Here is a 27,994-nt window from a genome sequence, read left to right on the forward strand (position 1 = left end):
GGACAAGATCCCACACGCTTACCGGGGTCTCCCTTGCTGAACTATTGACGAAGAGAGGTCTCAAGATCAAGCTCTCTTGTCCACCCTGACTTGAACGATCATGTTGAATACAGACGTCAAAGTCAGCAGTGGTATCATGATCACGCTGCTGTGTCACGTGACATTTCTGTTAACGATCCTGTGTATGTACTAAATTATGGTCAAGGTCCCAAGTGGATCGCCGGTACAGTTACGGTGAAGAAGGGTAACAGAGTGTTTATCGTCAAGCTCAAGAATGGGCAAACATGCAGGAAACATGTTGATCAGATAAAGCTGCAGCACACGGATGAACCGGAACAGTCTGAGGAAGACACAATCAGTGACCAACCAACTTACCCTCAGTCAGAGGACTCCGCTGTCATCAATGAATCTGGACTTTCAATCACTTACATGTTCATTGCCACTCCCATCAGATCGGCTACCCAGCCCCCAGTCATAGACTCAGAACGCTTGCCCAAGGCTGGAGTTGAACTGAGACGATCAACTCTGGAGCGGAAAGCCCCGGACCATCTCAATTTGTAAAAAGACTGTTACTAATAAGGGGGATATTGGGGGATATTGTCATGTATGTATGCTTGGGGTTACTAGCCACCAGGTGGCATCACTGTCGGAAATCATTGGGCTGTATGCACGTGTGTGCGGCCTAGGTATAAAAGGCAAGCCATCAGGTAATGTAATCACTTTGGACCCTAATAAAGCAGAGCCAGGTTTGTACTTGTGTTAGTTTACAGTGATCAGTCTATCGAGTTATTACATACATAACAAAAGGGACAGTGGCTGTGTGGATACAAAATTGGCTAACGCTGACCGGTTGTTTTTCAGACTGGAGAGAAGTATAGAGTGATGTACCCCTGGGGTCTGTATTAGGACCACTGCTCTTTTTGAAATATATCAATGACTTGCGTGTACAGGGCCTAATTTCAAAATTTACAGGTGACATAAAATTTGGAAATGCTGTGAGGAAAATCGTAACAGATGTCAGGAGGACATTGGTGAAATGGGAAGACACATAGCAGATTAAATTTAATGCAGAGAAGTGTGAAGTGATACATTTTGGTAGGAAGAATGAAGAGAGGCAATATAAGCAAAATGGTACAATTTTAAAGGGGATGCAGGAACAGAGAGGCCTGGGGTGTAGGTACACAAACCTTTGAAGGTGGCAGGACAAGTTGGAAAAAGCTGTTAAAAATCAAATTTTATCCTTGGCTTTATAAGCAGAGGCTAGAGTACAAAAGCAAGAAAGTTATGCTAAAGCTTCATCAAACACTGGAAAGGCTCCAGCTGAAGTATTGTGTCCAATTCTGAGCACCACACTTTAGGAAGGATGTCAAGGCCTCAGAGAGGGTGCAGAAGAAATTTACTAGACTGGTGCCAGGGATGTGGGAGTTCAGTAACCTGGAGCGATTAGAGAAGCTGGGGTTAATCTCGTTAGAGCAGAGAAGGTTAAGAGGAGATTTGATTGCGGTGTCCAAAATCATAAGGGTTTTGGTAGAGTAGATAATTAAAAAATGTGGCACAAGGGTTGGTAATCAGGGGACACGGATTTAAGGTAATTGGCAAATGAACCAGAGGTGACATGAGGAAAACATTTTATAAGCAGTGAGTTGTTGTGACCTGGAATGCACTGCCTGGAAGGGTGGTGGAAGCCGATTCAATAGCAATCTTCAAAAAGGAATTCGATAAATACTTGAAGGGAAAAAAATTGCAGGATCACGGGGAAAGAGCAGGGGATTAGAACTAATTGGATAGCTCTTCCAAAAAGCTGGCACAGGCATGTTGAGCCGAATGACCTCCTTGTGTACTGTGTACTTTTATGGTTCTATAAGTGAGTGACAGTGGAGTGATGAGCGTGGAGGATAAAGTAATGAATATAAAAATCAAGAAAGATGTAAAACGGGCAGTTAACTCGCTATCACCCTATTTTACATTATTGCACAAAGTCAAGATATACCCCTTTGTGTCTTCCTGTATCCCCTTTATACTCCTGGCACTGGTGTGAAACCAAGACTACAGAACCTTGAATATGATCTCACTTTCATTGGCAGCATCATAATGCACTTTTGATACTACCCATTACACCATAGGGTACAAAAACAGCATTATCAGAGATTTTCACAGAAGGCTTTGATCAGTATGCACTTTTAGATTTCTCCTGAAGAATTTCCTGTCTTTGCTATTTAATATTTCAAGAATAATATTTACTGCATGGCTTCATGCCCATTTCACCATATATTCTATGGGGTAAATCGTGTAAGGCTTCACGTGCAGCTGGTGGGAATCGCAAAATGACGCACGCTGCCTGCGAATTTCTGTTCATTCGTTTTATGATTCCCGTCAGCTGTACAAGGCCCCGCCTGTGTCGCAGGGTGTGAAAATGTGCCTCATAACAACAACAACAACTTGTATTTATATAGCGTCTCTAACGTAGTGAAACGTCCCAAGGCACTTCACAGGAGTATTATGAGATAAAAAATTTGACACCAAGCCACATAAGTAGAAATTAGGGCAGGTGACCAAAAGCTTGGCCAAAAGAGGTATGTTTTAAGGAATGTCTAGAAGGAGGAAAGAGAGATAGGGAGATGGAAAGGTTTAGGCAGGGAATTCCAGAGCTTGGGGCCTAGGCAACAGAAGGCACGGCCACCAATGGTTGAGCGATTATAATCAGGGATGTTCAAGAGAGCAGAATTAGAGGAGTGCAGACATCTCTGGGGGTTGTGGGGCTGGAGGAGATTACAGAGATAAGGTGGGGCGAGGCCATGGAGGGATTTGAAAATAAGGATGAGCATTTTGAAATAGAGGTATTGCTTAACCGTAAACCAATGTCGGTCAGCGAGCACAGGGGCGATGGGTGAATGGGACGTGGTGTGAGTTTGGACACGGGCAGCCGAGTTTTGGATCACCTCTAGTTTATGTAGGTTATAATGTGGGGGGCAGCCAGGAGTGCGATGGAATAGTCAAGTCAAGAGGTAACAAAGGCATGGATGAGGGCGTCAGCAGCAGATGAGTGGAGACGGGCGATGTTACGGAGGTAGAAATAGGTGGTCTTAGTTATGCTGCGGATATGTGGTCGCAAGCTCATTTCAGGGTCAGATATGACACCAAGGTTGTGAACATATGTTCTAAGCAGGTGCTGTCTCTGTTATAGAGCTGCTGCCTTCTGATCTTAAGTTTCATTTGATTTTATAATACCAATTTAGATCAAAGAAAGTACCAGGAAAGAATAAGCAAAGGCAATAAAAATAAGGGAGCGGTGGGAGTATTAAAGAGATGGTTGTGTGATATATTTAAAGATTTGCTTTGATGTCTGTTCAGGTTGCCTCACAGTGCAGGAAGGATCTGGAACAATTGCACACATTTGAGCAGAAACAACTAAAGCGCTCGCTGTTGGTGACACATGAAGAAGCTTCTGGAAATGCCCGGAGGGAGTTAGTTGTGCGCTTGAGGCAGGCATTACAAAACATCATCTTCGACCAACTGAAGGAGGTCACCAGCCAGGAGGAATTAGGCCCAACTTCAACCAGCCAACTTCTGCATGAAAGCTGGCAGATTCAGGTAGAAAAGATGATACGACTAATTATTCTGCAGAAAAATGGTTCAGGAAATGCCAATTTGTCATTGGGATGATTACATTGGGATGAGGTGTTTCAAAAAAGACCCAGCTAACCTAATTTTTATTTTATTGGATTTAAAGAAGGATTCGTTTTGTAGTGCAGTGTGTGTGCATATTTGTAGCTGACACAGGGTGCATTAGAACTGCTGCCAGGAAGATAAATGCACCAGCATCTAAAAGGCAACAGAAGTATTGCTGAATATATGTTAACAATGAGCTAGCATACCTAAACCCATGCCCACCATTATCCTTCAGTTGCCATCATCTACCAAACATAGTCATCCATTCATCTGCTATGGATATCTGTCTCAGTACAAATCAACTCTGGAAATTTAGTTCAAAAATGTTTTGACCGTGCTGTAAATTATTGTCCACCTCCCACCTCCCATCTCCTCTAGTGCTTCTCCCCTTTATCATGCTTCCTAATCTAATGTTACTCCAGTGAGGAAGGGTAGTGATGGATGCCATTGAGTGGTTCCTGCAATGGAGGTTGTTCCTTACTTCCTTGTGGCAACTGTGGCTCAGTGGGTAGCACTCTCGTCTCTGAGTCAGAAGGTTGTGGGTTTAAGTCCCACTCCAGGGACTTGAGCACAAAACAAATCTAAGTTGACACTCTAGTGCAGTGCTGCACTGTCAGAGGTGCTGTCTTTCAGATGAGACATTAAATCGAGGCCCCGTCTGCTCTCTCAAGTGGACGTAAAAGATTCCATGACACTATTTCGAAGAAGAGCAGGGGAGTTATCTCTGGTGTCCTGGCTAATATTTATCCCTCAATCAACATAACAAAAAAACAGTGAATACACTCCAAAAGTACTTCATTGGCTGTAAAGCGCTTTGAGATGTCCGGAGGTCGTGAAAGGCGCTATATAAATCCAAGTCTTTCTTTCTGCTGAGTCATAACTCGCTCCTGTCATTGCTGGCACAAGATTTGATGCTGTGGTGGCTATCCAACCCTGCTTTCCTTCTGGTTCACTTTCTCAATTTGAGTTGGGCAGCTCGGTGACATGGATGTTGAGGTGCCCAGAGCGTTACCTCCCTCAGCCATGCTTTCCTCCCGCTGCTGGGCACACCCTTAGCATGTCCTGAGATCTGCTTTAAAACAGACCGCAGGGCTGCAATGAGATCTTTAAAGCCCCACACCGGGCTATTGTCAAGCTGATTCTCCAGCATGCTGAATCATGATCGGATGCAGTCCTGGGCATCAGAGCCCCACTTTTCTATAGCATCAATTTGAACATTCCCAATGTGTCCAAGGAACTGTGTCTACATTGGCTCAGATTCACCAGAGAGGGCAGTAGAAGTGCTGACAAAATGAACACAGGAAGAAGTCAATGGAAAGAGACCAGAGATAGTGTTCATCTGTACTCGAATCAAAAAGGGCCATTTCCATGTTTGATGAAATATACTCTGATGATAAATGGAACTCTTTACTATTGTGCAGGTGGGATTGTGAATCTCCAGAATTATTCCTTTGCTGCGGGACATGGGAATTGAAATTCCAATTTCTCTTGGTTTTTGTGCCAATTGTGAAATCACTAATGATGTTGAAAGAATATATTTTTATTTTTATGACTGATTTGTAATAAAGCAGTTTTGCTTGTGGTAACAAAATAAAACAGCCATGCATAAGGGTGTGCCCAGTAGACTCAAGTACAGATTAATACTATCTCTGGTCCCTTTTCTTTGACTTCATCATGTGCACATATTATAATGACCCTTTGTCATTTCTCAAGCAGCTAACACGCCTCTTAGCCAAGTAGAAATGTTGAAAAGTTTGTTAATCCAGCTGTGGAGTGTGCAGTTCTACTAGAGAATGGTTTATTCTTGAAAAGCATAGTTACATTCAAAATGTTTACAAGGATTATGTGTGTGTTTTTAATGATAACATACAAGTACAGGAGTGACATCCGAAATCCGGAAACCTTGGGACCAAGGCCGCTCCGGATTTTGGGTATTTCCGGATTTCGGAATGTCTTTGCTTGGGCTGAGGAAGGTAGGAAAGGGAGGTCGGGGCGGGGGGCGGGTCGGTCGGTCCGCCGGAGGTTTGGGGGCGGTGGGGGGTGGGATGTCGGTCGGGTCGAGGCTGGGGGAGGTCAGGCGGCCGGAGGTCAGGGTGGGGGTGGAGGGGAGGGGTTTGTCAAGCGGGCCGGAAGAGGTCGGGCGAGACTGGGGAAGGTTGTTTGGGCCGAGGTCGGGCTGCGGCGGTGGGAAGCCAGGCGAGGTTGGGCCGAGGCGCAGAGGAGGTCGAGCCGAGGCGCGGGGTGGTCAGGCCGAGGCATGGTCGGGCGGCCGGAGGTCGGGGGAGGTCGGGCCGAGGCGAGGTCGGGCGGCCAAGGCAGGGGAGTCCGGATTTTGGAACATTTTCCGGTTTCCGGATGACCTCGCCACGGAACTCCAGATTTTGGACGTCGCATCTGTATAATTACATTTTAGTCTGAATCTTGTGTTCCTTTTCAGTTTCAGTTGGAGAAGCTGATGGACCAGCAACTAGCTTTCCAGAGGAAAATACTTGAGGAGGGCCTTGCTAATAGGAAAAGCTTAGTGAGCAGGATACAGTACGGTGTGGACCAGAGACGCAATCTCCTGAACACAGCCGCCCTCCACATTGCAGGCTTTGTCAATCTGGTGAAAAAGTAAGACAGGGTTATCACTCAAAACAAATGTATAAATACAGCGCCCACCAGAGAATCATTCCTACCTTGTGCCAAGACTGCAGTTGGGCAGGATTTGTGTATATGGATGAATTTATTCCCTTTGGCACAGTGCAAAGATAATTAAAAGGCATGCACAGAATGTTGGCACAATGGGGAAGAAAACATTAATTAGGACTGTACAAAAAGAGAATAATCTCAATGAAGATTATAATTAAAAGAATAGTTTTGAAAAGTGCACAGATATGATTGTTGTTGAGGAACAGAGCTGAAAGCAACTGTGTCCCAGAGCTACAGACAGTAGTAAGTGCAAGTGAAGCCTTATTCGACTCTCTTTTTTTCAATGAATATCATAATCTTTGTGGGAGACCATAGAAACACACAGAAAATAATGTTGCAACCCACGTCCCGTCCGGAGAAATGCTGAATTATAAGAAAGAAAGAACTTGCATTTACTTTTCACAATCTCAGGGCATCCCAATGCGTTTCATGAACAATTAAGTACTTTTTTTGAAGTGTAATCGCCATTACAGTGTAGGAAATGCGGCGGCCAATTTGCACACAGCCAGGTCCTGCAAACAGCAATGTGATAATGACCAGATCATTTTTTTTGGTGATGATGGTTGAGGGATAAATATTGATCAGAACACCAGGGATATCACCCCTGCATCCTCCTGTTGCTCTTCATTCCCTTCCTCCCATAAATATAGAAATATTAAGATTCCCATCGGGAAACTCATTGTCCATGTTTCCAGAACCTAAACAAAATATGACAGTGCCAGAATCTGTGGTAGAAAACTGGTGAAAAACTAAGTGGCAAAAAAAAGGGAAGTAAAACCTAAAATGACTTACAAAGCCACATGCAAAGCCATTAGTTTGAAATCTCTGGTTCTTTAAGTATTCATTTCAGCATTGAAGAGCTGCCTAGCAACCCTGGGCATGCATTTTACGCAGGCATATAGATGGCTGAGTCCAGATCTGAGATGGTGAGAAACAGTGGTGACATGATGCAATCTAATTTTAATATTGTCGTGAAGCTCCCGCCGCTTTGTGGTAGGAGCTTCCTGCGCCATTCATTTCAGCCCACCCAAATTCACATGAAGTGCAGGATGAGTGCAGGTCGAAAGCGGTTCATTTCCTGCTCCATCAGGCCCCGTTTGAGCTCATTTATGGGGTGTAACTTGATTGAATTTTTCGAGGAGGTAACCAGGAGGGTCGATGAGGGCAGTGCGTACGATGTAGTGTATATGGATTTTAGCAGAGCATTTGATAAGGTCCCACATGGCAGACTGGTCACGAAAGTAAAAGCCCATGGGATCCAGGGCAAAGTGGCAAGTTGGATCCAAAATTGGCTCAGCGACAGGAAGCAAACGGTAATGGTGGATGGGTATTTTTGCGACTGGAAGGTTGTTTCCAGTGGAGTTCCGCAGGGCTCAATACTAGGTCCCTTGCTTTTTGTGATATTCGTCAATGATCTAGACATGAATATAGGAGGTATGATTAAGAAGTTTGTAGATGATACTAAAATTGACTGTGTGGTTGATAATGAAGAAGAAAGCCGCGGACTGTAGGAAGATAGCAATCAACTGGTCAGGTGGGCAGAACAGTGGCAAATGGAATGTAATCCAGAGAAGTGTGAGGTAATGCATTTGGAGACGGCTAACAAGGATAGGGATTACATATTAAATGGTAGGACACTGAGAAATGTCGAGGAACAAAGGGACCTTGAAATGCATGTCCACAGATCTCTGAAAGTAGCAGGCCAGGTAGATAAAGTGGTTAACAAGGCACACGGAATGCTTGCCTTTATTCATCAGCATCATCATCATCGGCAGTCCCTCGAAATCGAGGAAAGTGAGTTCATACGTGACTGAACAGTCCAATACGGGAATGACAGTCTCTGTCACAGGTGGGACAGACAGTCATTGAAGGAAAGGGTGGGTGGGAAGACTGGTTTTCTGCACGCTCCTTCATCTGCCTGTGCTTGCTTTCTGCATGCTCATGCCGACGAGACTCAAGGTGCTCAGTGTCCTCCCGGATGCTTTTCCTCCACTTAGGGCGGTTTTTGGCCAGGGATTCCCAGGTGTCGGTGGGGATGTTGCATTTTATCAGGAGGTTTTGAGGGTGTCCTTGAAACGTTTCCTCTGCCTACCTGGGGCTCGCTTGCTGTGTAGGAGTTCCGAGTAGAGCGCTTGTTTTGGGAGTCTGTTCGCATGCCTGACACAAATGTGGCCCGCCCAATAGAGCTGGTTGATTGTGGTCAGTGCTTCGATGCTGGGGATGTTGGCCTGATCGAGGACGCTAACGTTGGTGCACCTGTCCTCCCAGGGGATTTGCAGGATCTTGCGGAGATATCATTGGTGGATTTCTCCAACGATTTGAGGTGTCTACTGTATATGGTCCACATCTCTGAGCTATACAGGAGGGCAAGTATCACGACAGCCCTGTAGACCTTGAGCATAGAATATAAGAGCAGGGGCATTATGCTTGAACTGTATAAAACACTAGCTGGAGTACGGCGTGCAGTTCTGGTTACCGCATTACAGGAAGAACATGATTGCACTGGAGAGGGTACAGTGGAGATTTACGAGGATGTTGCCGGGAATGGAGAATTGTAGCTATGAGGACAGATTGGATAGGCTGGATTTGTTTACCTTGGAACAGAGGAGGCTGAGGAGAGACCTCATTGAGGTGTATAAAATTATGAGGGGCCTAGATATGGTGGATAGAGAAGGCCTATTTACTTTAGCAGAGGGGTCAACAACCAGGGGACTTAAATTTAAAGTAATGGGTAGAAGGTTTAGAGGGGATTTGAGGAGAAATGTCTTCACGCAGAGGGTTGTGGAGGTCTGGAACTCACTGCCTGAAAGGGTGGTAGAGGCAGAAACCCTCACCACATTTAAAAAATACTTGGATGTGCACTTGAAGTGCCATAACCTAGAGCTGGAAAGTGGGATTAGGCTGGATAGCCTCTTGTTGGCCGGCATGGATATGATGGGCTAAAATGGCCTCCTTCCGAACTGTGAATGTCTCTGATTCTGTGTAACAGAACCTAAAATTGGATCTATGCCATTCTTTCAGTCAATCGCTTCTTTTCTGTTAGTCTAAATATCTCTATTGAAATAGATTGAATAAAATTACATTTTTTATTGTTCATTCACGAGATGTGGGCGTCGTTGGCAAGGCTGGCATTTATTGCCCATCCCTAATTGCCCTTGAGCAGGTGAGCCACTTTCTTGAACCGCTGCAGTCCATGTGGCTTATAGTTTTTTTCATAGTGCTTTTTTGATATAACTGAGTGGCTTGCTAGGCCATTTCAGAAGGGCAGTTAAAAGTCTACCACATTGCTGTGGGTCTGGAGTCACATATAGGCCAGACCGGGTAAGGACGGCAGGTTTCACTCCTCAAAGGACATTAGTGAAGCAGTTGTATTTTCTTACGATAAACCTGTAGTTTCATGGTCACCATTATTGATAGTAGCTTTTTATTCCAGATTTATTTCATTATCTGAATTTAAATTCCACAATTTGAACTTGCGTCTCTGGATTATTAGTAGTAAATAACAGGCTGCATAGAAGCGATTTCCCAAGATATGTGCTCTCTGTGAGCAGCACTCGCCACAGGGAGTGTTGGATCACAGAATCACTGCAATAAGCAACATTGATTTGCAGCTGTGAATGTCCCTACGGCAAGATCTTAATTGCTTGTGGATTGCTGGGAGAGGCACTGAATAGGGACATGGTGCTTTCTCCAACTGAGGAGGTGTATTTCCAGGATACATATATATGAATCATCTTATGGGCTGTTACAGAGCAATATCGTCAAAGGCTTGTAGGTAAATGTCTTGTTTATCCCTTTGACCTGGAAATGGGATAACTATAGTGCAACAAAAACGAGAGGGGAAAATAGAACAGAATCAAAACAGCACTTAGCAGATAATTTAATTTACTTGTTATCAAATAGAAAATGAAGGGAAAAAAAAACTTTCCAAAATCAACCTGCCAATATGGTTTAAAAAACCCCCCAGCAGAACCATGTATTTCTGCTCACAATAAATAATCCAGTGGTTTTTATTTAACTGATGCTGAGGAGATTCATGAGAATAGCTCATGGTGTCTTGCCCTCAGATCTTTATTTTCCTCCCTGTTGGTCCTATATGTAGTTCTCTGTGTCCAAACCAACATAAAACCTACTGAATCATTCACTGGAACTCTCGAGGTTGCATCCCCTTCTAGTAGTGGGGTAGCAACAGGTCTGTTGGAGTCTAAAGGAAAGCGAGCAAATTTAAAAGTACTTGTTAGCTATTTATAACAAGGATGAAAACATCTGGGACTGGATTCTCCTTTATTATCCCGCCTGAAAGTGGTGGACTTATCAGAAAAATAGGACAGTGAGGCCTACCACCATCTCCTGCCCCAACCTCCAGCCTGGCCAGAAACATCGCTGGCCAACCTTTCCCCACCTGCCACATTTAAATGGTGGTCGGGCAGCAGGGCCTAGGTTTGCAATGGATTCCCTTAGCCTCTGTCTTATTACTACTGCACCGTGGGACTGCCTTCTGAAAGGTGGCCGAATGGCTATGATAGGGGCAGTAATGACCCTGATGTGCAGAAATAGAGTGAGAGGACCGAGTAGAGGCCTACTCTCCTCTCCCTCCATTCTTGCACTCATGCACTTAATTTCATAGACCTCTGCTGAGTTCCTACATTCTTTGGGGCTCTTCTGCCCCTTTAAGTCCCTTGCCACTTCTTGCGGTGCTGCAGCAGGGGCCTGCTTGGCCAGTGAACTCCCACCCAGGGAAATGCGTTCTGTTGCAGCGGGGTCCTTTAGACTTGAAGATTAATTGGCATGCAATTAAATATCAACTCAGTAACTAATCAGAATGCTGTATGTGAGCAGTGGCCTTAACTATCTATAGGAAAATGATCTACCAGCAGCCCCTTTAAATTTCTATAGATGAGTCAGCATCAAAGTCTCAGTGTAATTAACAATATTATCAAAGTCATTCAGAAGATTTTCGTTCTAATTTATAAAGAATCTGACTCAAATTTGGAACATTAAACTTCACAGTACAATTGTAATTTTACATGAGTTTAAAAGGCGTCATAACATTACCACATTCTTGTTGGTGAAGAGAAAATGTTTTTTGATAGTAAAGATATATTTAGTGATATGGCCATGTTGCATTTTCCATTATAGGTTTAGCCCCATGGTAAATGCTTACAGTTACTGAACTAAAACACCAATTGATCCAATCGTTAGAAAACAAATTATATTAGCTTTAAATAGATTACTACTTTCTGATATTAGAAAGATGTTGGCCCACTTTTGTATTTTCCACCAATGAATTTTGGAAAAAAACAAATTTGGAAAAATGTTAAGGGCCCAAATTTGGCCCTCCAGTTTTTTCGGCGCACCTCCGAGCCCCCTGCCGACATTTTACCTCAGAAGCAGCGCCAAAAGAAATCCGTCCGATCATGGCCGATTCATGGGCCATCTGTGGAGCTGGCGTGGTGCAGAAGAAAGATGAGGGGGCGGAGCTAGGTCCCAGCACTGAAAACAGGGCCGGGACCTCTGCACATGCGCGCTAGAGTCTGCACGCATGTGCATCAGCTCCTGGCAGGCCGTTTCGGCAAATGCGCGCTGCAGGCTATGAAGCATGTCATCCCTATCCTGGGCCAAGTGGCCTGCTGCACACTCTGATATCGAAGGATCGCAGACCGATGCAAGCATTGACTTGGTGCAGAACCAGGATGGCAAGGAGAATTCACAGGACACCGAAGAGGAGAGCATTGACAGCTAAAAGTGCCCAGTGTGTGAGGTCGTCTTCCCGCTCAACCTGGAGGACTTTGATTTTGAGCAGCACGTTGTGAAGCACTTTGTTTATGAGTGTCCAGTGTGCCAAAGGGCCTTTCCAGAGAACAGACAAGCTGCCTATGAAGACCATGTGCAGTCCCATTTTATGGAGGTCAACTGCGGGGCAAACAACAAACCAGTTTGAGTTCTACTTTATAAAGATGCCATCGAGCCCAGCCTTTCCTCTCCCTCCCCCACTCCCGATGCCGCCGAGACCAGTCTTTCCTCTCCCTCCACCCCGCCCCCCCCCCCCCCTCCCGCCCCGACCCATTTCATCTTTTCCTGCATCTGTGTGTACTTTTAATCCCATTGCCATCAAAACCTTTCTCCACACCTTTATTACTCCTAGATTTAATTTCTCTGTTCCATTCCTTGCTGTCCTTTCAGCTTATCATACCCCTAAACTCCAAATTGCCCCGAACACCAAATTGTCTCAAAATCTACTGCACATATCTTGACTTGCGCTAAGTCCCATTTGCCCCTCGTCTCTGTCCTGGTTAGCCTGCACTGGTTCTCTGTCTCCAAACTCATTGAATTTTAAATCCTTCATCCTCATCTATAAATCGATCTATAACTCATCCTTGTACCACCTCCACAATTTTCGCTAGCCTCGCTTCCCCTGCCTTGTCTCTAGCATTCTGTGCATCTTCCAGTACTCTGGCATCCTGTGCATCCCCCATCCAACTTCAGCTGTATTAGCCCATCAAGTCTGGGAGGTCACTACCTATATAATTAGGACTGATTTGGCATATCTGGTATTTATTTCAAGGATGGTTTAGGCAGTGCAGTAGCTCCTGGCAGGCTGTGTGGGAGGGGCCGAAGCAGGCCATCCTAGCCCTGGTCGAATGGGCTCCTTCATCGGCAGCCCGCTGTGTTCCCTAAGGTAGGAGTTCTATTTTTTATTTGTTATTTACTGATTGATTTTGGTGCTTTAGGTGCAGGGTTCATAGAAATTAGGTGCAGGAGCAGGCCATTCGGCCCTTCGAGCCTGCACCGGCATTCAATAAGATCATGGCTGATCATTCAACCTCAGTACCCCTTTCCTGCTTTCTTTCTATACCCCTTGATCCCTTTGGCCGAAAGGGCCCTATCTAACTCCCTCTTGAATATATCTAACGAACTGGCCTCAACAACTTTCTGCGGTAAAGAAATCCACAGGTTGACCACTCTCTGAGTGAAGAAGTTTCTCCTCATCTCGGTCCTAAATGACTTACCCCTTATTCTTAGACAGTGACCCCTGGTTCTTGAACTCCCCAGCAACGGGAACATTCTTCCTGCCTCTAACCTGTCCAATCCCGTCAGAATTTTATATGTTTCTATGAGATCCCCTCTCATCCTTCTAAACTCCAGTGGATACAAGCCCAGTTGATCCAGTCTCACCTCATATGTCAGTCCTGCCATCCCGGGAATTAATCTGATGAACCTTCGCTGTACTCCCTCAATAGCAAGAACGTCCTTCCTCAGATTAGGAAACCAAAACTGAACACAATATTCCAGGTGTGGCCTCACCAAGGCTCTGTACAACTGCAGTAAGACCTCCCTACTCCGATACTCAAACCCTCTAGCTATGAAGGCCAACATGCCATTTGCCGCCTTCACTGCCTGCTGTACCTGCATGCCAACCTTCAATGACTGATGTACCATGACACCCAGGTCTCGTTGCACTTCCCCTTTTCCTAATCTGTCACCATTCAGATAATATTCTGTCTTCCTGTTTTTGCCACCAAAGTGGATAACCTCACATTTATCCACATTATACTGCATCTGCCATGCATTTGCCCACTCACCTAACCTGTCCAAGTCACCCTGCAGCCTCTTAGCATCCTCCTCACAGCTCACACCACCACCCAGCTTAGTGTCATCTGCAAACTTGGAGATATTACATTCAATTCCTTCATCTAAATCATTGATGTATATTGTAAATAACTGGGGTCCCAGCACTGAACCCTGCGGCACCCCACTGGTCACTGCCTGCCATTCTGAAAAGGACCCGTTTATTCCGACTCTCTGCTTCCTGTCTGCCAACCAGTTCTCTATCCACATCAGTACATTACCCCCAATACCATGTGCTTTAATTTTGCACACCAATCTCTTGTGTGGGACCTTGTCAAAAGCCTTTTGAAAGTCCAAATACACCACGTCCACTAGTTCTCCCTTGTCTACTCTACTAGTTACATCCTCAAAAAATTCTAGGAGATTTGTCAAGCATGATTTCCCTTTCATAAATCCATGCTGACTACTAGTTAAATCCATTCTATTTTATTTGTTAATTAATTGCTTATTACTTTTTGTGCTTTGTTTGGTGCTTGGCAGTGCTTTAAATGTAGTTACTTGCGCCGATTCCTTAACTGTAAGTAAGGTCTTTCTGTGCGGATAAAAGTGGACACATACCCTGCCCTAAGTTAGTTTAGTACAACTTTTTTCTGGCCAAATTGGCATAAATGGTGTAAGTGGCTAGGAACGCATCCTTTTGAAAAAAAAACTGACCTAACAAAAAACCTAACTAACTCACTTACACTGGCGCAAATTAAATGGCCATATTTGCAACTAAAGAGATACATCAGAAAAATCAAGTTACACCACAAAAAATGATGCAACTCATGGGGAAATTTGGGCCCTAAATTTCAGTGATGCAGCATAATTTATATGAAGCATTACAAATAATGGCCTGGAAATTGTGGTTGGAGACTTGCTGCCACATACACCTCCAAACCGCAAGAAAACTCTGTACTTACCTGATGTCTATGGAGCTTCGGGCTCTCGCGGTCCTGGGCCTGCAGGCTTACACCTCTGTAAAGGCCCACGCGTTCCAGGGATCACGTGAGCTGGCCGAACCAATGACAAAGGGGGATTCCTATAATGCTTAAGGAGATTCTGTTTATGTATGGAATCCCTGTAAGCATAATAAATAATAAATATCTAATAAATAACATTTCACAACACTAAAATAAAAATAAATAATCGCAGGTTCAAAATTAATTAAAATACCCTTTAATTAAACATTTAAAATAATGTTACATTTTTTGAAAAATAAATTTCAACATTTTTAACCTGGGCAAAAATAACCTAAACTCATTTTAAATGTAAGTGAATGTTTCAAATCATTAAAAAAACATTATTTTAACATTTATTTTAACCCCTACACTGGTAAAAGAAGTCCTAATGCGTTGGGCAGTAGTTGGGCAAATATCCTAACTCTGTGGCCGCAAAAGTGAATTTATAATGGATGGGTACGATCTGTCAAAGGGAATCTTGACAGATTGCAGGCTCCGGGTTTGCGCGTATGTGCAGCGCATACAGGAACCCGGAACCTGCGGGGCACTTATGCTGTCATAGGTCTCATAAAATCCATAAACTATTTTCGAGCACTGCCATATACAACCTATTACAATGGCCTGTGTTGTTACAGCTAAGAAAAGTGTGCAATTAGCTTGTTTTTTGAGAGAAATGTTCAACCCGCACATGCCAATTAAAACATAAATATATTCATGAAAGCTGCATCTAGAGGATAAAAGAGTATCGGTATGATACAAAAAAGAAACACTAGGAGCAGCACTAAGGAATCTTATGCTGCTGGATTAAGGAGACAACGGTACTAGGTTAAGAAATAAGAGAGAAAAAAAAAATTGCATTTGCATATTGTGTCCTCAGCACATCCCAAGATGCTTTACACCCAATTAAATACTTCGGAAGTATACACTGTAGGTGCATAGGCTCACGTGTTGGCTCATTTCTTTCTGTCATCGTTTTTGGTGCCCACCATGAACTCTGCTCCCTTGCTAATGTGCCAACCCCCCTCCCTGGCTACTCACTTAGGCTGCATTAAAAAATATGCATCCTCAGCACCATGTTTGACCCGGAGCTGAGCTTCATGCTCCACATCATCATCTTCACCAAGTCTGCTCATTTCCAGCCTGTCTCTGCCCCTACCTCAGTACTACCTCAATGTGTGTCAAACCAATCAGTAAGACTAACTCAATGTAGGGGGTTTCTTGTCGCTCCAGAGCATGGCATAAAGATATTGGCCCCAAGTTTCGTCCCGCGGCGAAAATGGCGCACCTCCGAGCTGGGCGCCTGTTTATCGCGCCGAAAAGTGCGCTTAAAAAAAAAGTCCGATATTCTCGAGCTCCTTGGAGCTCAATGTCTGCTTGGCGTGGCGCGCTCTTCACAGCAGGGGGCGGAGCCTAACACTCGCGCCGATTTTCTAAGTAGCAGGGGGCGGGTACAATTTAAATTAGCCGGCAACCCTGTGCATGCGCGTTGGAGCATGCGCGCATGCGCAGTCTCACACAAACATTGGCACTCGGCCATTTTTAAAAGGATTGCAGAAAAAGTGAAGATTTGTTTCTTGGACCCCTGCAAAGGCTTGTAATTTAATTTTTTTTTATATTTCTGTGTGTGAGGGAGTGCTTTTAGCAGCACTGCTAAATAAATCACCTGCTGAAATCAGTGAGTTCAGCTTTTCACTGCTAAACTTGCAGAACCGGTGCTGCATTGGTGCATGCAAATTAAAGACTGTATGTTTGGAGAAATAAGAGTGCCAATTCAACTTTGCAATGGATCAACGTCCACCATTGCATAATACGTGGTGTTGACAATGCAGCACCCATTCTGCAAATTTAAATATAAAACTGTCGATGTGGCTGCCTCTCCCTGTCCAAATGGCCTCAGTCCCCCTCACAGCTCGAAGGCTGCTGCTGTATCTTTGGCTGCCATCGAGCCACTGACGCCGCCCCTAAAGCGTGGCCGAATGGCCTCAAGCACCATAAAGAGCTGCGTGTGTCAGGTTGATTCTTCGGCTGCCAGCCAGCCACTGATGCCGCTGATATCCTATGGCCGAATGGCCTCACGTCCGTCCGCTGCTGATTCTTTGGCTGCCGGCCAGCCACTGACGCTGCTGATATCTCATGGCCGAATGGCCTCGGGTCCGTCCGGTATTGCTTCTTCGCGGCCAGCCACGAAGAGAATGAAGGCCTGCCTCAAGCACCGCAGCTCAGCTCGAAGCTTGCTGCCGCTGCTGTCGAGACACTGACGCCACACCCCTGCCTGTCTCCAACATGAAAGGCCTGCCTGAAGCACAGCAGCTCGAAGGCTGATGCTATTTCACACAGGTAGGAACATGGTTTATTTAATCTTTTCTTTGCTTATAAATTTTTATTCAGGTTGGATTTATTTGTATAATATTTGTATAAGTATAACTAAGGATTGGTTGTAGAATTTAATGACTTCCCTCTACCCCCCCTCACCTCATTCCCTATGCCTAATTTGTAACCTACGCCTAATTTTCTAAAGTGTAGACAAGGTTTTTTCGAGCGTACAAAAATCTTCACTTACTCCATTCTAAGTTAGTTTGGAGTAAGTTTTCACTGACAAAACTTTGAAAACTGGCGTAAGTGGCCGGACACGCCCCCTTTTGAAAAAAAAATTCTGTTCCAAAGTGAAACTGTTCTAACTGACTAGAACTGGAGCAAACTAAATGTCGAGAATTCCGATTTCTAAGATACTCCGTTCTATACCAGTTGCTCCTAAAAATCAGGAGCAAATCATGTCGAAACTTGGGGCCATTATTAGTAACTTTGGTATTCCTAATCTTGCAACCTTGCTGAATAGAATGGGGGAGAAATTCGGTTGATTAGTGCCAGAGAAGGGCGTTAAGGGGCCGCTAAACTCCTACCGCCCGAGCGACGCACTGTTGGCTCCTGCCACGAACTTCAGTGAAGGTCTATTGGCGTCGCTGACAGTTTGCGCTGCGCTCACTAGCGCTGCCCACTCGTGACATCACCGAGTGCGCAATGCCCCCGTAGTCCCACAGTTGCAAAATTTACTCTTCCGCCTGCCGTAGCGCCTGGCGGCTGAGACCGACAGGGGAAAACAGTCAGTCCAGCGACGATCCCGGGGCGATATTGTCCGGATTGCAAGGTAAATGCTGAAATTTCAGTTTTTCAACTTCTATTTATTTGTTTGGGGAAATGTGGGTGAAGTTTATTGACATTTCACCAGGATTATTTTTTTCATCTTCAGGCGCTAGGCCGGCATCCTAGCGGCAAAAAATTGAGTCGGCCTCCTTCACTATCGCTCCGTTAGCGCCCGAAGAGGAGTGTGGAACGCTTCTCTTAGTGATCCACTCTCCTCTTGGGGCGATACAACTGAATATCCCACTTTGAGGCGGTAGACATCGCCCTGCGCTAAAGATAATGATCCGGTGCCACCACCGCCTCGAAGCGGGGCGATACCGAATTTCTAGCCCAAGGTCTTTCATGCTGCAGTCTTGTTTATACTGTTGGATATTTGGGCCATTATTGCTTCTAAATGAATTAATAGAATAATGGCTTTCGCACGGAATTCAGCAAAGTGACACATTGCACAAAATGTGAGTTATCATTTTCCATCATAACTATATACTAGACAATGGTAGATTTCTCAAGGCGATGCTCACAGTTTGGTATCTAAAGGGGAATTTCCAATATAAATGCAATAGTGCCTTCATATCAAAGCTTGCTGTGTTTCTGCATGCGTTTATCCTTTGATATTCAGCCCTCACTGACCTCTTCAGGGAAGAGAGTAGGCCAATGGATAACCCCTCCTCCCATGGATATGTGGAGGATTCTTTGCATATGGTCACATACAATCTGTTCAGTGAGGGAGTGGAAGGCCTTCCTGTTGAGGTAATTAAGTGGTTATTCTGTAGGAGCCTGCAAAGCAGCATGGATGCCATCGATTGCACCCAGGACCTTAGGGAAGCCAACAACCCCCTATAACTGAATGACCCCAATTGGTGGCCGTGGCTTCAGCTGCCTAGGATTTAAGCTCTGGAATTCCCTTCCTAAACCTCTTTGCCTCTGTCTCCTCCTTTAAGACGCTCCTTAAAACCAACCTCTTTTTCCAAGCTTTTGGTCACCTGCCCTAATATCTCCTTATGTAGCTCGGTGTCAAATTTTGTTCAGTAACGCTCCTGTGATGTTTTACTGTGTTAAAGGCGCTATATGAATGCAAGTTGTTGTTGTTAATCCTATCTTCTTGTGATGCCAAAGATGATGAATTTGCCAGCTTTTCAGAAAAGTTCACCAGTCACCTGACAAATGCATGCCAGTACGGTAGTCTGGCTGATATCGCTGAGATCTTCCATGTAGGCCTAAAATGAGCCTGTGCCATTAAGGTTCAACGTGGTGGTCACCTTCATAGCCATAAATAGAGCAATGCAGACAGATAAGCATGAGTGCAGGTCCTCAAGCAGCAGGTGAAAGAGCTTCCCCATGGTCTTTTTGGTGAAGTGCACTCTACTTATACACAATTCCTCAGTAAGGTCCTCTTATGACTTGTGCAACCTGTATATTCTATGGGGTGGGGATTGCGGAGTCAGGTGGTAAAACTTGTGGGGTTTCGGGAGGGAATTCCAGAGCCTGGGGCCCAGTCAGCTGAAGGCACAGCCACCAATGTGGAGCGATTGAAATCAGAGATGCGCAAAAGGCCAGAATTGGAGGAGCGCAGAGATCGCAGAGGGTTGTAGGGCTGGAAGAGATTACAGAGATAGGGAGGGGCGAGGCCATGGAGGGATTTTAAAATGAGGATGAGAATTTTAAAATTGAGGTGTTGCTGGACCGGAAGCCAATGTAGGTCAGTGAGCACAGAGGTGATGGGTGAACAAGACTTGGAGCGAGTTAGGTTACGGGCAGCAGAGTTTTGGATGAGCTCAAATTTATGGAGTGTGGAAGATGGGAGGCCCGCCCTGAGAGCATTGGAATAGTCAAGTCTAGAGGTAACAATATGACTGTGTGTTCCACATTACCTCTGGTTGAAGCAAGCGCCTCACTGTATTGTTCTGCTCTAGGTTGGGGTTTCTCAATAGGTTCCTCAGCCAGGGCTGTAGAAGATGGCCCTGAACCCCCAAACGCTTCAAGTAATAACATGCTGATTTGATTGCCATGTAATGAAGGCGTCATAGTTACATCTTGAACATTAGGCATCAATATGCATTGTAATGATGATGTGGTCACACTACTCTGCAGAATTAAACACAAGCCCCATCTTTTCATTTAGGTCATGGGTTTGATGTGAGGAGCCCTCACAACCATGTAAGTGCAATCTACCATGCCATGTATTCTCGGAAACCCTGCCAGCTGGTGAAAGTTCTGCAGCTTATCCAGCAGATGCCACTTTTTCACTTGGAAAGTGAACATTCTGCCCCCAGCAGAAAAAGCATCTGTCACTTGTGTGATACGCTACTGGGCCGTATACTGGCTTCTCGGGCAGATGTTGCCTGTGGAAGAATGCAATAGCATGAAAGCTTAATACTGTGGTAACATTCACAGCCGTCCCTGTCTGAGTAATTGTCTGCAGGTCAGCCTGGAGCAAATGGCACAGCTTAGAGACAAACTGTCTTGAGAAGCGGGGTGGCGAGGACAGGTCTCATCTGATATGTCTAATTATGAGTGTTCGGGCCTGCAAATGAGAATCCTGGGGAATTACAGTTACAGAAATGATGGGGGTAATTTAAAACCCCAAAATCGGATGGGTTTGGGTGGGGTGGGAAGTTAAAATTTAAAAAATTTCAAACCCGAACCCAACCCACTGGAATCCGCCCCTTTCCAGTTTTCATGGAGGCGGGACTGGGGACAAGCAACCAACCTGCTCTCAGGAGACGGGTCCCTCATTTAAATATTTTAATGAGGCTGCATGCCTCAGATTTTTTTTCTCTGTTTCAGCTTTAACACTGGCAGGGGGAAGCACTCCTGCTTCTCCTGGCCCACCTGGGAATCCCGGGTGTCGGGAAACCTGGCAGCTGAAGAGAGGTGAGGGCTGCTGGATGGTACAGGTAAGTGCCTTTCCAGCACTGCTTGTGGGCTAGGAGGAGCAGGAATGCTCGCCCCTCACCCACGGCCCTCCAAGTTACGACCACTCCAGCGATTGAACCATCCTCCATGTCCCCCACCCCCCACCCTGCGATCTTCTCCTCCCCCTATCTCTCTGGTCCTCCATTGATGTCCCCCAACCCCGAAGTCTTCAGGCACCCCCGTTGAAGACCCCCCCCCCCCGCCGCCCCTCCCAACATCCAACCAAGAATCCAACATCAGCAGGCCAAGCCAGTGGATTAGGAACATACCAGTTTTATATGAATTAGGTAAGTGCCAGGGAGGAACATGGCCAAACAATGTAAATTTCAATTATCATAGCTCCAACATCTGTTTGATAAGGGCACGTTTTATAATTTGAATAGTGCGCTCTGCTGCACCATTCGAAGCAGGGTGGTACAGTGGAACCTTGGTATGTTTCACACCATGTTTGCTTATGAACTGTGCAAATTCTTTTCAACAAAATTGTGGTCCATTATCAGAAACAATTTCTTCTGGGAGGCCAAATGAAGAAAATAAACTTTGCCAAATGTCTAATGTTTCACTTGTTATTTTCTACATTGGAAACCCCTCGACCCACTTCGAATGACTATCAATCACAATGAACAATTGTTGTCCTTCTAGCTCAGTAAAATCAATATGTAGCCTTTGCCACACCCTGGGAGGCCATTATTTGCAATATAATCATACACCTTTGATATAACTGGGTCACGTTTGGTTACTCTACTAATCTCTTTAGCTGTGACTGGCAGTTCATCCATGTATGAAAAATAGAACACTTCTTCCCTATCGGGTGTAACTTGTGATGGGGAAGGCAGTCTAGACATAGCATCAGCGTTACTGTGATCAGCTGATCGTCTGTATTCAATATATGTATATGCTGACAGAATCAAAGCTCATCTCTGCATTCGGGCTGCAGCTAACGTTGGAACTGGGGACTTTGGATGGAGGATTGCTGTCAGGGGCTTATGGTCTGTAACGATGGTAAACTTACGACCATACAAGTATTTGTGGAACTTCTTGACCCCAAAAATTAATGCTAAAGCTTCCCTTTCGATTTGCGCATAATTAGGCTCACTGGCACTGAGAGTGCGTGAAGCAAAAGCAATTGGTTTCTCCTCCCCACTACGTGATACGTGAGAGATTACTGCCCCAACTCCATACAGAGAAGCATCACATGCTAGCTTGATCTCCGTAGTTATGTCACACTGAACTAACATGGTGCTCTCTACCAATTTGCTTTTACACTCCTTGAATGCTGTATCGCATTCTTTTGACCACTTCCATTGGACCTGTTTTTTCAATAGTTCATTCAGTGGATGTAATACTGTAACCAAATTTGGTAGGAACTTCCCATAATAGTTCAAAAGACCCAAAAATGATCGAAGTTCGGTGACATTCTTGGGAGTGGGTACATTTCTGATTGCATCCAGCTTTCCCTTGGTTGGATGTAAACCATCTTTGTCTACTCTGTACCCTAAGTACTCCACTGAGTTTTGAAATAACTCACACTTGCGAGGAGACATTCGTACTCTGTACTTCTCTAGCCGTTTGAGGACTTCATTCAATCTATTATTATGAATTTGCCTATTTGGTGCTGAAATTAGCATGTCATCTAAATAACATGCTACCCCTTCAATATCTTGCAAAATTTGATTCATCACCCCTTGGAATATGGCAGGGGCGGAAGATACTCCAAATGGTAGCCTATTAAATTGATATAGGCTTAGATGAGTATTGATAATCAAGCATGATTTGGACTCCTCATCTAGTTCAAGCTGTAAGTAGGCATTCGTAAGATCCAACTTTGAGAAGATCTGACCACCTGTCAGTGTTGAGAACAAATCTTCCATATTTGGCAGTGTATTGGGGACATTACCCTCTAGAATCTGGTTTACGGTTACTTCATAATCACCACACAATCTTACCTTGCCATCAGACTTAGGTACAACAACAATGGGTGTAGCCCAATTACATACATCATCTTAGAGAAAATATTCTCACTCGCTAGTCTTTTGAGTTCTTGCTCAACTTTCTCCTTGCGTGCATATGGTACGGAACGTGGCTTGCAGTAAACCGATCTAGCATCCTTCTACACTCGCCTTGAAGCCTTGGATCGGACTGCCCGTTTTGCAGAACACCTTCAGATAATTCTTGATGACATCTTCACTGGATGCAAATCTCGTTTCAACATGAAAAATCTCACTCCAATCCAGCTTCAGTGATCCCAACCAATTTCTTCCTCGTAAGGCAGACTTGCCTCCTGCCATTACTATTAGAGGCAAGCTCTGAAATTGATCCTTGTATTTCACCAGCACGGTGATACGACCTACCACTGGGATGTTCTCTCTCAAGTAGCCTCACAGCTCTCTCAATTTGTCGAGGTATAGCGACTCTGGTACTATACTCACAGATGCACCAGTGTCGATTTCCATGGATATCTTGATTCCTGCAATGGATTATGATACTTTTCGAATCTCTGTCCGTTAACCTCGTGCTCCTGATGACGTTTAGCTCTAAAATCTCCTCGTCCTGTTGTTGTTCTTCCATGCTATGTAGTCTCTGGGGATTTCTACTCATAGCTTTGAAAACTGATTTACCCTTCAGTCGGCATGCCTTCGCAAGATGCCCAGTTTTCCTGCAGAAGAAACACTCTGCCTTCACATATGGACAACTTTGAGCAATGTGTTGTCCCAGGCACCGATAGTTAGGACTTCAATGCTCTGTTTAAAATTCTGACGGGTTTAGACAGGTTAGATGCAGGAAGAATGTTCCCAATGTTGGGGAAGTCCAGAACCAGGGGTCACAGTCTGAGGATAAGGGGTAAGCCATTTAGGACCGAGATGAGGAGAAACTTCTTCACCCAGAGAGTGGTGAACTTGTGGAATTCTCTACCACAGAAAGTAGTTGAGGCCAATTCACTAAATATATTCAAAAGGGAGTTAGATGAAGTCCTTACTACTCGGGGGATCAAGGGGTATGGCGAGAAAGCAGGAAGGGGGTACTGAAGTTTCATGTTCAGCCATGAACTCATTGAATGGCGGTGCAGGCTAGAAGGGCTGAATGGCCAGCTCCTGCACCTATTTTCTATGTTTCTATGTTACCATTGCCAGTTTCTGAGACTTTGGGGCCCAACCGCCTTTTACTGTTAACCTGCAGGCGATTTACCTCGGTTGTCTTGACGACTGAAAATAGGATGAAATTCTCGGAAATATTGTTCGGCCATGCTCATTGACATAGCTGTCTGACAAGCTAAATCAAAAGTCAAGTTAAGAGTTGTCAGTAACTTTCTTCTGATCGCATCATTTTTCATCCCACAAACAAAGCGGTCACGCAATGCTCGATCCTGAAAGTTTCCTAAATTACAGTAAATAGATAGCTTTTTTAATGCTACAATGTACTCTCTGATATTTTCTTCGGCCTTCTGATTTTGTTTCCGAAATGATAATTTTCAAAAATTTCTGAGGGCACGGGGCTGTAGTGCTGTTCTAACTTAGAATCTGCTTCAGAGTTGTGTCCTTTGGCTTGACAGGCACAAGCAAATTTATCAGGGTTTCATTCACCTCGAGCCCTGTTTCAGTTAAGAAAATAGCCCTTTTTCGTTCCAACACCACCCGGTTCTGGTTTTCATTCTAGAGGACTTTGATTATATTATTTGCGGTGAAAAAGATTTCGAGCCGATCCACATATGCTCTGAAACTTTCACGGTCGCATTGAAACTCGGCAAATGCCCTATTACCCCCATAGACACGGCCATCTGGACTCTGGCTGTTCAAACAAGTGTGTTTGTAATTTACCTTGGATTTGTAGCTGTTCATCAAAACAGAGAAGCTCTTAAAGTCTCTCTGTCGGCTGGCTGAATCCTTCGGCAACAAAATTTCAGCTTTGTTTTATCCGCTTAATCCCATCGTCATCGCCATTGTGATAGCTTCAGAGAGCACACAGCACACACAGCCTTTAAGATGGCAGAAGCTTCCAGAAGTCTCCTGAAGTTAGGTGACCTGGTTCTTTATTATAAACAGCACTGGCTGAAGTAACACAGGAGCCCACAGTGTGGAGCTACAGACATTACAATATCAATGTGTTAAGAGTCATAGACTAATCTTGGAGCAAACACTTTACTAAGTTTTGAGAGAAGTTGAGGCCTTCAATTAGAAACATCAGTGAAGGTATTTAAAGACACGCAAGACAATTTTATACATCAATTTAGTAAAGTTTTTTAATGTTTTTAATCAGTAGAAAACCTATTACTAAACTAATGAAGTATTCATACTATTTACACTTGGATCACCATTGAAGAATAGTTCACTGATTTCCTGCCTGAAGTGTACTGGTGATTTTTTTTTGTGTGAAGCAACATATCCAAAGTTAAAATGATAGTCAGCAACTTGTATTAGACAAATCAGTGTGGACAAAGCAGTGGTCATAACAACATAAGAATTAGGAGCAGGTGTAGGCCATTCGGTTGATCTTCTACCTCAACTCCGCTTTCCTGCACTGTCCCCATATCCCTTGATTCCCTTAATATTCAAAAATCTTTCAACCTCTGTCTTGATACACTCAAAGACTGATCATCTGAAGCCCTCTGGGATAGAGAATTCCAAAGATTTACCACCCTCTCGGTCTTAAATGGCTGACCCCTTATTCTGAGACTCCCTGGTTCTGGACTCCCCAGCCACGGGAAACATCCTCCCTTCATCTACCCTGTCAAGCCCTGTAAGAATATTGTATGTTTCAATTAGATCACCTCATGGGTTGCTTCAGAAGTTCCAGTAAAACTACAGTGCCATATTCAGATTTGTTCTTTGTTTATATCTTACCCAGCCATAAAGTACCAGTTTGTATCCAGCTCTGGATCAGTCTAGTTCATAAAGACAACTTGATCCAGTTCCTCTTCACCACCCCATGACCCTCCTTGCAGCATATCGTTACTCCCCAGTTCATGTCCGGGTTTAGGGCTAAATGTGTCATGTAAATTGTAAGGGAATTTAAAACCAAGTATATCAATGAGTTTTCAACTGAAGTAGAGCTCCAGTGTAGGGAAACCATGAAGCTGTTACTGCATTTTATCTCAATGTATAAATATGTATTTAAGTCTGTGAGGCCGAAATTACCCCCCTCTTTAAGGTCCATTACCGTCTCTTAGGCCGTTCCGACTGGGGGGGGCAGGGGGATGGTTCGACCCATCCGAAATTGCCCCCGGGCCAGGGGCGGCAGGAAACGGGTTTCTGCCGCGCCCTATGTTCCTCCTCTGTTGGGCATGCGCCGACCCCTTTCCGCCCCGCGAGGGAAATTGCCCTGCAGGAGCAGAGGCAACGCTGGTCGATGCCATTGACAGCTTTTCCCAGCGGGAAGCTGCTCGTGGCTGGGCGACGCATCCGCCCTTAAAGGGGAAGGCGCACCGCCGCGGCTGCCATTTTATTTTAATTGTCGGCCAACTTTGAACAATGGCAGCCACAGGTTTGGCCGGGCCGCCAACAGGCAGCCTAGCACCCCCTCTTGGGTGCCGGACCATTGGCCTGGCCGAAGCCCTCACTGATGGCCCAGTGGGCGCCGCTAAGGTGGCTGCAGAGCTCGCAGAGCCCCTCTTTAAGTGAAGGGGAGGAACGTTGTGACGTGTCAACCGTGTTGCGCTGACATCATAAGCGTCATGCTGACATGCTCAGTGCGGTGCTGATGACACCGCCCGCCTTCCGCCCCGCTACCCACGCACTTCTGTCCCTCAGTCACTCCAAACATCGCCCCAATGATTTTTCCAAAGTTAAAGAAACAAATTTCCCTCTGTCCTCCGCCCCGTGGATTCGTGCAGAGATTATTGATTTAATTCAAATGGGCGGAGGGCAATTTCGGCCCCTGTATGTTTACATTTTCATTTTCAGATATAGATTCGATATAATATGGCAGAATTGTTTATTGCATGAGAAATTGAAACTTGTCTCAATCAGCAGCCTGCCAAATGCAATTTAATATAACTTCTTTCGTTCATATCTAATCTGACTCAGAGCTGGAAAAACTTCAGTCAATTTATACCAGTGTCAAAACGAACGGATATGTTTGCACTGGAGCTTTCGTGCCAGTTCCACTAATGGTAATGACTGCTAATGGGTGAGTTATCCCTATGATAATGAATGCTAATGGGTGAGTCCAGAGTTAGGGCCAATGTTCCCTCCAAAGGAGCACACATGACCCATTCAAAAATCCGCGCTTGCGCGACTGTTGCATTTAACAGGCGGTTAGCCGGCTGCGCAGGAACCTCAGCCAGCTGCACAATCGGGGACATCGATTAGGGCTCCAGTAACTCTGGGCAGAAGTGATGTGAGACTGACTGCCTGTTGAGGTAGCTTAGTCCCATTGCTTCGGTTTGCCACTGCATAGTGTAACTCCAGTGTGGTGTCAAATTGGTGGGAAAAGTGCCCAGTGTATCCCTTTGACTTCCAACAGATACTCTTGTTAAATCTACCCTCAAATTCACTTAAATGTAGATAATGTGGATCATGCTGCCTGCCCTGTCTAAAGATTTACATTGAACTGCTTAGAGAACGGCTCTGCACATCGATTTTAGCACGCAGTCATACCGCACCGCCCATCAGAAAACTGATTGGATTGGGTGCAATGCTGGTTGTACACACAGCCCGATTTTACTCTTAACTGCAGTTAATTAAAGATTAATCTTCACTTCATATCAACTTTTTTGTACTTTTACTACATTCTTATGGGGACTGATTTCATAATTTAAATAAGAGATGAAGGAAATAAATGCTTGTAAAAGTTTAAAAAAATACAAATTCTGCACGAATGCACAGGGTAACTTGCATGAAAAATATAGACCTGAGCAAGATCAGACCAATACTTCTAAACTGGTGACTCAATGGGCCTGAAATTCCGGCCTCTCCAGGTCCGTATGGAGTGTGTACGGACCCGGGAAGGCATTGCAAAAGCCGGCTTTTCGCACGGTGATGCGCATGCGCCGAAAACCGGCTTTTTGTCAA

The 27,994-nt window shown here is 44.9% G+C and overlaps 1 protein-coding gene across 2 annotated transcripts in view; it reads left to right on the top strand.

Moving 5' to 3' along the window:
- LOC139234884 (limbin-like) overlaps positions 1–27,994 on the top strand; it is a 260,436-nt gene that overhangs the window by 97,249 nt on the left and 135,193 nt on the right. For both annotated transcript variants that reach the window (XM_070865720.1, XM_070865730.1), the window contains exons 11-12: positions 3,352–3,591; positions 6,107–6,282. In XM_070865720.1, coding sequence (XP_070721821.1) covers positions 3,352–3,591; positions 6,107–6,282 — 416 coding nt within the window. The remainder of the gene's footprint in view (positions 1–3,351; positions 3,592–6,106; positions 6,283–27,994) is intronic.

This window comes from Pristiophorus japonicus, chromosome 2, assembly GCF_044704955.1.
Source record: "Pristiophorus japonicus isolate sPriJap1 chromosome 2, sPriJap1.hap1, whole genome shotgun sequence".
Classification (NCBI taxonomy): domain Eukaryota; kingdom Metazoa; phylum Chordata; class Chondrichthyes; family Pristiophoridae; genus Pristiophorus; species Pristiophorus japonicus.